An 11,369-nucleotide genomic window follows, 5' to 3' on the forward strand; every position below is an offset into this window, starting at 1 on the left:
TAATTCTTTAGTTAAATGAACTAAAATAAGTTTCTACATACTTGTCTCATAATATCTGGATTATTCAGCATATGACTAATTTCTGGATTTCTCTGTATCAACTGCTGCATTTGCGGATTGGCCATAATTAACTGCCTCATCAGGTCAGGATTTGACAGCATGCTCTGGACAAAGGGATTCTCCATGATCTGGACCATCATTTCAGGATTGGACATAAGTTGCCGCTGCATCTGGCTCTGTAGTTCAGAGAAGTTGGTAGTATTCAGACCCAAGCTACTCAGACCTGCAAGCCCTCCAAGGCCACCTAAGATAAAAGGAAAAAGACATATAAGTGAAACTCAGAAATTTTATCATTAACCTAATGGTGCTAAAACATGAAAATGCAAAACTAATGACTCAATAGTCTGTAACATAAAACCATTTTAAGAAAAAGAGAATTCCTATTACTTTCATAAATACATGTTTGATGTCTGTAATTAAAATTAGCCAGAAATTCATTCACTTTGATATTTAAGTTGAAATGATAAGACTAAAATATGAATTCCTCTGTGTGGTATATCATAATATGTTTTTGGTCTTTGTCCCAGATTCCTGGCACAGAGATCTTAAAGGCCTTAGAATTTCCAGAATTAAAGGGAGAGTCTTGTTAATATATTTTAAGCCCCTTTAGATCACACATGATTTATGCGATTTAGGGTGGGGCACCTAGACAGGCTTAGAATGGGCGGTCACCAGAGAGACCCAGTGACAGAAGAGTTGATACTTCCAGACCCACACACCAACCTCCAGGAAGGAGAGGAAAAAGGGCTAGATTAAAGGCTGAGCTCTGTAAAAACTCTTGAGTAGTGAGATTCAGAGAACTTCCGTGAACACTTCTCTAGGGTGATATGACCAGACCTACCCTACTATTCCACACCCCCATAGTTTGTCCTATGCTTCTCTTCCATTTGTTTATTTCTGAATTGTATCCTTTATAATAATAAACTAGTTAACATAAGTGGTGTCTTCTTGAGTTTTGGGAGCCATTCTAGCATTATCAAACCTGGAGGGGAATTGTGTGAGAATCCCCAGTTTATAGCCTGCAGGTCAGACCAACAGGTGGTACAGACCTAGACTGGTATCTGAAGCAGAGGCAGTCCTGGACTAGTCCTTTAAACCTGTGGGATCTGACGCTAACTCCAGGTAATTACTGTCAGAACTGAACTAGTAGACACCCAGATGGTATTGGGAGAATTGGCTGGTGTCAGAGAAACAGCACAGAATATGCCCACTCAAAGAAGAGATGAAAAATATATACTGGATTATAGTTCTAAATGATCTCTTTCCAGAAAAGTGGTTTAAGTTTAACAAGTAAAATTCACCTATAAACCCTGGTTAGAACAGAGCTGCTGCCAATCAAGGAGAGAAAAAGCCAGGACATACAATGGAAACAGATGTCTCTTTAGAAGAATTAAGACATGGAGAAACCTAACAGATCCAAGAAGATGACTGGGTGCTTATCATAAAATGCTAACTTTGTAAAATTATATAACCTACCAATGCACTCATTCAAGAAAGTCAAAACAGGGAATAAGTGCATGGGGTGGGATACAGAAGAGGTATGGAAAGAGATTTAGTGGGGGAAAAGGTAGTAGTTTGAGAGGCAAAAGAAGAGTTTCTGCATTTGTTTTCTTTCGTTTCCCGAGAAGACACAAACAGGCTAATGTACTTAGAGAACATCAGGTAGTATCAAAGAGACGGGCTGAATACAAGAAGTGGAATTCAGAAGTGCTGAAGGTCTTAAGAGTCACCAAGATACAGGAGGATGATGTCACTTGGGTAAAATAAGTAGAGGAAGAGACGACAAGATGGAACTCTGTGGAATAGTACCAACCAGAAAAAAAAAAAGAGACCCCAAAATGAGACAGAAAAAAAAAAAACTCTCAGAAAATTAACCAGGGAAAAACAGTAATAAGAGTTAAAGGAAACTTCAAGGAGAGACTAGCTAGCTTTAGAAGACTGAATTAAAACAAAATTATGTCACTAAATTTTGTAAGCTAAGTAGTCAGTGATGACCTTATGCAAGGAATTTTCAGTGAATTGATGGGGGAAAAATAGAACACACCAAACTTAGTGAAAGGAAAATACAGACAGAAAACAGAAAATGCCTCTTCCAAAGACAGCTAAGAAGGGAAGTGAAGGAAAGGGTGGTGGTGGCATCCTGCAGCATTTACATCCAGGACAGACCTTCAAGAGAACAGGCACCAAGATGAAAAGCTAATGTATGATATAGGCTAACTGGAATAACTGATGAAGAAAAGCAACTGAGAGAAGAGGGGAAGGAATGAGACTGGAAATGAAGGAAACAGGGAGATTTATGGCCTTAAATTAACTAAAAGTTGGTCTGAGCTTCAATTTCTTTAAAATACCTTTAAAATGAGGAAAGAGGGGAGAGATTTACCCCAACAATACTGTTCATGACTCTGAACATGAAATCATCTCATCCTAATCTCTCCAAATTGTTCATGTCAATAATTTTGTCATCTAAAACATACCAAAAGAAACACATTCAATCTATAATCATTTTTAGAAAACAAGAGCAGTAGGGGCGCCTGGGTGGCTTAGTTAGTTAAGTGTCCGACTTTGGCGCAGGTCATGATCTCATGGTTCATGGGTTTGAGCCCCATGTCGGGCCCTGTGCTGCCAGCTCAGAGCCTGGAGCCTGTTTCAGATTCTGTTTCTCCCTCTCTCTCTGATCCTGCCCTGCTCACGCTATCTCTCTCTCTCCCTCAGAAATAAATAAAACATTAAAAACATTTTTTTAATAAAAAAAAAGAAAACAAGAGCAGCAAAAATGTAAAAGTTTAAATTAAAAAGAAAAAAGAAGAAAGGCAAATGTGAATCCCTGCCATGCCCTAAAATGTTTCCCACATAGTTGGCAAAGAATTAAATTATTAAAAAACTTTCTCTGGAAGGAAGGAAAGGTATAATCCTTGATAGGTAAAAACTGTACGTATTTTTTAAAATGTCATTTCAAAGTACTATTGTATTTATCATACAACTTAAGAACCGAAAGAAGCAGCGAGCCATTTATCTATCTAGTTCAACGTCTAGTTCAACATCTGCTGGTTTCATAATACTTGCTTTTCCCCAACAAAACCTTCCACAGAACCTCAGTATAAAACTAATGCAAGAAAATGGTTTTGGGGGCACCTGGGTGGCTCAGCTGGTTAAGCAACTGACTACTGATGTGGCTCACATCATGCTCTCATGGTTCAGGAGACTGAATTTCATGTTGGGCTCTGCGCTGATAGCAGCAAAGCCCGCTTAGGAATCTCTTTCTCCCTCTCTCTCTGTCCCTCTCACTACCTGCGCACACTCAATAAATACATACATACATACATAAATAGATAAACTAACTAACTAACTAACTAACTAACTAACTAACTAACTAACTAACGGTGCCTGGGTGGCTCAGTTGGTTAAGCATCTGCCTTCAGCTCAGGTCATGATCTCAGAGTTCACGGGTTCAAGCCCTGCATTGGGCTCTCTGCTTTCTGCGCAGAGCCTGCATTGTGTCCTCTGTCTCCCCTCTCTGCCCTTCTCCTGCTAGTTCTCTCTCAAAAATAAAATAAAATTAAAATCAATAAACAAACATTAAAAAGAATAAAAGGAAGGAAAAGGAAGAAAAGAAAAAAGAAAAAGAGAGAAAGAGAGAAAGAGAGAAAGAGAAAGAGAAAGAGAAAGAGAAAGAGAAAGAGAAAGAGAAAGAGAAAGAGAAAGAGAAAGAAAGAGAGAAAGAGAAAGAAAAAAGGTTTTGGCTGATGCAGGAGCTCCTTAACCAATCCACTTACACCCAGGCCCCAGCCCTCCTCTGTGTGTTTAAGACACAGTTGTGGTCTGAGTCCTTCATCTTACAAATAAGAAAATTATATTCAGGGAGTTAGATTGTGATCGACAATTAGCTAATCTTCCTCAGATTCAACTATGTGGCAGATAAGATACACATACACTACATCACTTTCATTATTTAAAAAAAAAAAAAAAAGCCACTTATTTACCATTTATTAAATGCAAACGTAAGCTAACCCAGCACATCTGTATTTCTACCTACCTTTTTAATACCTACAATTAAAGAAGTAAGTGATAGAAGTTACTGTCACTGTTGTGGAAATGATTTAATGTTTAATTCTATTTTATCCAAAGCTATCCTTGGTGAAAAGGAGTTTTTTCCCTATTGCTATACAAGAAATAAAGATACTTACCTAAACCAAAAGGGTTGCTAGTGGTGGAACCAGATGTGGAATTAGTAGTAGGAGCTGATGACGTGGTAACATTGCTTCCACTGGTATTTGTTTGTTGAGCTGAATGATCTTGAGGCCTAGGAAAAGTAATCAAATCATGGTGTAAACAGTGGAGCTAATTATTTTTAAAAGAACCTCTGAAATCCAGAATTCTCGGAAATAAAGTGTAAGTTTTCAGACCAATTCAAATTACAAAGTAGATACCCTGAGATAACAGCATTAAGAACTATAAAGAAACAGTAAAACCTTATACAATTTAAACTACCCTTCAACTGCCCCTCCTCCTCCAGTATATGTACATAAATATTTCACTACTTTCAATCATGATAATGTTAAGATAAGGAGATAGTCACCTCACAGAAGAGAAATCAACGACCAGTAACACCACAAAGCTTGACTACGTAAGTGACTTTTAAAAGTTTATTTATTTTGAGAGACAGACGGACAGACAGCATGAGGAGGGCAGGGACAGAGAGAGACTATCCCAAGCAGGCTCTGTCCCATCAGTCTGATGAACCTCGAGGTCCTGACCCAAGCTGAAGCCAAGAGCCAGATGCTTAATCTACTGAGCCACCAAGGCGCCCCACAAATAACTTTTTATCTACCTCCTTCTAAGTTCTTGAGGACGAGGGGGTGGGAAGCAGTTCTATTGAGCCTCTTGAAATTGTTAAAAGAAATAAAAAGACCTCACCAACAACAGGCTGAAAAATCAATATCAGTAATATTAATATTATCTTTAGGTTAAAAAATAAAGATACTTTATTGGAAACCGTTTCCAAGTGATACCAGTTAAGAGTTCCGAATCTCACTCACTTCTTCTTTCATGGATGCTAAGATGTATAGTTTTTTCATTATAACACTTCTGAAATCAAGATTTATCTTATAACTGCTGACAACCAGTCGTCAATTGCCATGCCTGCACAACCAGTCGTCAATTGCCATGCCTGCACATATGTAGTCTACAGATTTCTACATGACTTCAAACGAACAATTATACTAGACATGCTGTATTTAACAGCACATAAAGTTTCTTCAGAAAGATTTCACCACTAAATGATAGTAATGAAGTTACTCTGTACACAGAAAAGCATAGAAACAGGAAAAGGAGGAGAGAATTTTGTATCAGTGAAGCAAATATTTGTTGTTGGGGGGAAAACCAGCATAAAAATTTGCAGAATGGGCATCAGTAGCTTGGAAGAAACTCCTGAAGAAAATACTGCAGCCATCTTTTATGAAATGCAGGACCACAAACTCTCTACAGTGCAAACTCTCATCACATGTGAAAAAACCTGAATACTTAGGATGAAATCAAAACGTGATTCAAAAGAATCACTCTATGTGAAGTAGTTTTAGGAAGAATTTAACCAATTTATTTCAGGTATATTTTCTCAATGTATGCAGAAGAGCGATATCGATAAAATACCATATCCAAAAAGAAGTCTAAAAGAGCTCTTTCACTAAATATAAAAATTTCAAGTGAAAAGAAAATCTAACAGATTGGCAGTATTTTTTCTTAATGATACACAGTAAAAAGATCTCTTAAAAATTGATAGTGAAATATGGCTACTCATTTGTGGTTTGCCAAGGAGATGAGACACCCCTGAACTTGTCCAAAAATCTCCCTTAAAACAAAAAGCATAGCTAAAAACATAATTTGTTCTATAATTCAAATAATTTAGATATGACTGAATATTGAGGAAGTCTCTAAAATATCAAATGTGTAAGCATCAGCATTACTGAATCACATTCTTTTTGGGGGGGGGGGGATTTCTAACCAACAGCAACAAATAAATGAATTTTAATCGATTTGAATAGTAATGGCAGAGAAAGACATTTAAAGACTGGTTAATTTTTAAAAAGAATTACAGTTGACTCGAACAACACGGATCTGAACTGTACAGGTCCAATTATAGTTGGATGTTTTCCAATAAAGACAATATAGTATTATAAATGTATTTTCTTAACATTTTTTTCTCCAGCTTATAGTATGAAAGCAATATGTAATACATATAACATACAAAACGTGTTAATCAACTGCTGATGTAAGGCTTCCAGTCAACAATAAGCTATTAGTAAAGTTTTGGGGGAGTCAAAAAGTATACTCTAATTTTTGACTGCTCTTTAAGAGTCGTTGGCCCAAACACCTGCATATAAATCTTTATTCACAGTTGAAAGCTCTATGTCTTCTAAAAACATACCTGTTTTGTGTTTTGATGACAAGGTGAACAGTAAGTCCATCGTGAATTCCATGCTGACTCAAAGTATCTTGATCTTTTAAAATTTTTCCAGCAAATATCAACACAAGTTGGTCAGTATGTGATTTGAAACGTTTAGAGATTTCTTCCTTGAACTAAGATAAACAAAATGAATATTATTACAGGTGTTTGCACAGCACTACCCAGTCTAGTTTCTACTAGTACCTCAAAAAGGTCCCTACTACAGATATGGCCAACAATTCAAACAATATAAAGATACATCTTTTCTCTGTCAGTATCTTGATCCTAGTGGGAAATGAGTACTAACATTTCACTCATCTCTAACACCAAGGTTTTATTTTAAGTACACATATCCAATATTCAACTTTCTGCTAAGGCCTAACAGTTCATTTCTCCCCAATATCCTTGTTCTCTCTGTATCAATGGTGCTAAATGTAGTTCAAGTCAAGCATAGCTTTAACCCAGTTTATAATAATCTATGCCTCAGATGTCCGTCTCCAGTCCTGCTCCTTTCCAGCTGAATACATATAGAGCCACTGTCATATGCCTGGCTTTCTATACTTACTTTCCTTTTTTTAAACATTTATTAACAAGTATCCACACACACACACAAATATTATCCATATGCAAAGATACAGAGCAAAAGTCTTTCCCTCAAGGAAAACAGTTCCATAGCATTAGTCAAATACACCACAAAGTATAGAAAGGAAGTACAAAGGCAGTAAAAGAAAGCTTTCCAGGGGCGCCTGGGTGGCTCAGTCAGTTAAGTCTCCAACTTCAGCTCAGGTCATGATCTCACAGTTCGTGGGTTTGAGCCCCACGTCAGGCTCTGTGCTGACAGCCATCTCAGAGCCTGGAGCCTGTTTCAGATTCTGTGTCTCCCTCTCTCTCTGACCCTGCCCTGTTCACGCTGTCTCTNAAAAAAAAAAAAAAAAAAAAAAGCTAGCTTTCCAGTGAATAAAAAAGATTTGGAAGTAGCCAAGAAAACCTGAAGAAAGAGTTCCCAGGGACAAGAATAACTTGCAGAAACAGAAAAAGATCCATCCCATAAATACACACACACATACACCCTTATCTATTCTGTTAGATCAGTATTTTCACATATTTTTATAAAAATCAGCTATGTGCTTAGGCTTTACTCCATTGTCCACATCAGGACATACGAGTAGGACAAGGAATCTACATGAACAAACTACCTCAGGGAATCAGTCCAAATTCAGAAAAGAAATATATCTTAAACCACTCTACCCCAATACCCTACAGAAGTGAGTCTCAGCAGATGATGGCACTATCACCAAGGGAGTATTTTGGAAATATAAGGGGGTATTTTTGGTTGTCATGAATGGAATGACACATTAAAAACTTTTTAAAAATGTTTATTTAATTTTGAGAGAGCATGGGCAGCGGAGGGGCAGAGAGAGAAAGAGACAGAAAATCTGAATTAGACTCTACAATGACAGCACAGAGCCTAACGTGAGGCTCGAATACACAAGCCGTGAGATCATGACCTGAGCCAAGTTGGCAACTCAACCGGCTGAGCCACCCAGGCACCCCCACATGAGATAATTTCTGAGAGTTTATAAAATCTTGCAGAAGGCAGGGAAGGGGAAGTGTAGAGAGATATGAATAAAACAAGATGGGCTGTATGTCAATCATTGTTAAAAATGAGAAGCACATATCACACTCTACCTTTGTGTAGGAATGAAATTTTCCATAATCAAATTTTCCATAATTTCCATAACTTCATAATGCTTACAACATTAATTGTAAGCAACTGTTTTTTTTTAAATTCACAAAGATAATGCAAAATTATGCTGCAGTAATAAATATTTTGGAGCTTTTCCATCTGAGCTCTCCTTCATTTGAAAATATATGATTTTTAGTCCTTTTATTTACGATATGCTATTTCCAAATAACTAAAAAATCTTTGTTAAAACACCAAATCCATAATTTGGCCAATCAGTAATTTAACCATTCTATTACTGACATCTCATTTCTCCCTTTGGTAGCTACTAGAAATAACAATGCACTAAGCAGCAGAACACGTGGTTTTCTAAGGACTGAATGAGAATGTATGTAAAATGCAAGCATCAGGCACACTGATGGGGGTCAATAAATAGTAGCTACTACTGTGCCAGCTTTTTAAATCCTCAATAACTCTGAGATAGAGCTTTTAATCCTATTTCAGATACTGAAACAAAGAGAGGTTCAAGGTTCAATATGGCCCTCTCCTCTCGGTGACTTGGCTAATAAACTGCCAGGTTAGGATTCAAACCTAAGTTTGACCTAAGGACCCATCTACCCAGCTAAACAATAATCTATTTCATATGTAAAATGAGATTTAGATTTGTGTTTCTTAACCTTGAAGAAAATCTTACCTTTTCAGAATCTTTAATACCTTTCAAATGTCATTCTGAAACAGTTTGTCTAACCTATAATTATATAGCATTTTAGCATATTTCAGGATTGAAGGTAAGGTGCCAGACTAAAGAAACACATCTACAGTTACATTCTGTCAAATCCCCACTAAAACAGTAAAGAATTTTTTAATGCTTTAAGGAGGTATAACTCACATACCATACAATTTGCCCATTTAAGATGTACAGTTCAATGGCTTTGAGTATATTCGCAGATATATGAATCATCACCACAATTTTAGGACATTTTCATCTTCTCTAAAAGAAACCAGTACCCTTCAGCTATCACCTCCCTATCCCCCACATCACCGCAACCCTTAGGAAAACACTAATCTACTTTCTATCTCTGTACATTTCCCTATTCTTGACATTTCACGTAAATGCAATTATGTAATATGTGGTCTCTGTAACTGGCTTCTTTTACCCAGCATGTTTTCAAGGTTTATTTATGTTGTAGCCTGTATCAATATTTCACTTCTTTTTACAGCCAAATAATATTCCATTGTTTATTCATTTTGTTTATTCATTCATCAAATGATGGGCATTTGAGTCGTTTCCACCTTTGTTTGGGCTCTTATAAATAATGCTGCTATAAACATTTTTTAAGTTTTTGTGTAGAAGTAGGTCTACATTTCTCTTGGGTATATACCTAGATGTAGCATTACTGGGCCATATGGTAACTCTTTGTCTAACCATTTGAGGAACCACCAGAGTGTTATCCTAAGTGGCTATACCACTACACATTCCCACCAGCAGTGTATAAAAATAAGGGTTCCAATCTCTCTATATCCTCACTAATATTTATTACCTGACTTGTTAATTATGGCCATCCTGGGGGTGTTGACTGGCATTCCCCTGACAGCCAATAACACTGAATATCTGTTCGTGTACTTATTTATATATTTTCTTTGCAGAACTATTTATCTAAGTGCTTTGCCCTTTTTAAAATTGACTTGTCTTTTTATTAAGGAGTTGCAAAATATCATTCTGTAGTCCAGATACAAATCTCTTTCAGAGATACGATTAGCAAAATGAGGTGACAGAACAAATTGAGACCTTTTAGTCTCCAATGGAAGACAATTTTAAAGCTGGACATCAGCTCGGAACCTGGGTCAATTAATTTAGCAGACCCAAGAGACCTGAACCCTGAACTAGCAGTGCAGAAAGCTAATAGCTCAATCAGTCCCCAGCATATGCAGAATTCCCAGAAGACCAATACTGGTACCACCAGAAGCTGAGGGCAGGGGGTAATGAAGTGAGAGATGCCTAAGGCCTAAAACAAGGAAAGTTACTTCAAAGTCTTACAAGCAGACGCATCTTCACTTCACACTAAACAAGCAAGTGCTCTTCCTCAAACCCTTTTAACAAAAGACTGGCGGATTTTTCCTTCTCTAGAGAGGAAACAGAGTCGTTGGACTATAGACTCCACAAAGCACACTGAAAGCAGGAGTACTTACTAAAATGAAGATTAAACACAGACCTACTACATGCTGAGCCTTTCCCCCTTCACCTCACATCGATGGAACAAAGCTGGAGGGGGGAGGAGGATCTTCACCATCAGGCAGGAAGATTTTAATATTATAGTGTCTCCAAGGAGAATCTAACTATCATAAAAGAAAGAAACTTAAAGCTACTGACATAAAAGTTTTTCCCAGTTCCCCAAGAGCAGTGGTACCTACCTAATAGGGGTGGGTGCCCCTATCAACTCTGGGAAGCATTTTGCAAAGTCTGAAGACATTTCTGCTTGTCACAATAGGGGTATTAAGTACCACTGGCTTCTGATGGGTAGAGACCAGACATGCTGCTAAACACCCTACAATGGACAGGACAGCCCCAACAACAAAGAACTATCCAATTCAAAATGTCAGTAATGACAAGGTTGTAAAACTCCACCAGGGCTGTAGTTCTCAAAGCACTGGACCCAAATGAGCAGCATTCACCATTACTAGGTTAACTTGGTGGAAATGCACATTCTCAGTCCCCACCTCATACCAACCAAATCAGAAACCCCAGGGATGGGGCTCAGCAATCTACAGTCTAACCAGCCTCCAAGATGATTCTGATGTACACCTAAGTGTAAGGACCACTGCCTGCTCTAGGTATAACAAATGCTCCCCAAAAATGTAGATGATTAAGAAACAAATGTCATCAAAAGGATACAACCACACACACACAAAAAGTCCTCATCAAGTAAGTTATTAAGGAAAAAAAAGCAGAGAAGAATCTGTAGATGAAAATGAAACTTTTTTAAGTACACAAGGAACACTCACCAAGACAGACCATAAACTGGGTAATAAAAAAAAAAAACCCTGGAAGGGCACCTGGGTGGCTCAGTAGGTTAAGTGTCCGACTTTGGCTCAGGTCATGATCTCATGGGTCCGTGAGTTTGAGCCCTGCTGGGCTCTGTGTTGACAGCTCAGAGCCTAGAGCCTGCTTTGGATTCTCTTTCTCTC

General features: G+C 37.7%; 1 protein-coding gene across 2 annotated transcripts in view; it reads right to left on the reverse strand.

The window, feature by feature from the left end:
- Nucleotides 1-11,369, reverse strand: part of UBQLN1 (ubiquilin 1) — a 46,073-nt gene that overhangs the window by 14,743 nt on the left and 19,961 nt on the right. For both annotated transcript variants that reach the window (XM_039250407.1, XM_039250406.1), the window contains exons 2-4: nucleotides 6,482-6,633; nucleotides 4,245-4,360; nucleotides 42-304 (exon numbers count right to left, since the gene is read on the reverse strand). In XM_039250407.1, the coding sequence (XP_039106338.1) occupies nucleotides 42-304; nucleotides 4,245-4,360; nucleotides 6,482-6,633 (531 nt within the window). The remainder of the gene's footprint in view (nucleotides 1-41; nucleotides 305-4,244; nucleotides 4,361-6,481; nucleotides 6,634-11,369) is intronic.

This window comes from Hyaena hyaena, unplaced genomic scaffold (assembly GCF_003009895.1).
Source record: "Hyaena hyaena isolate Hyena2069 unplaced genomic scaffold, ASM300989v1 scaffold_369, whole genome shotgun sequence".
Lineage (NCBI taxonomy): Eukaryota > Metazoa > Chordata > Mammalia > Carnivora > Hyaenidae > Hyaena > Hyaena hyaena.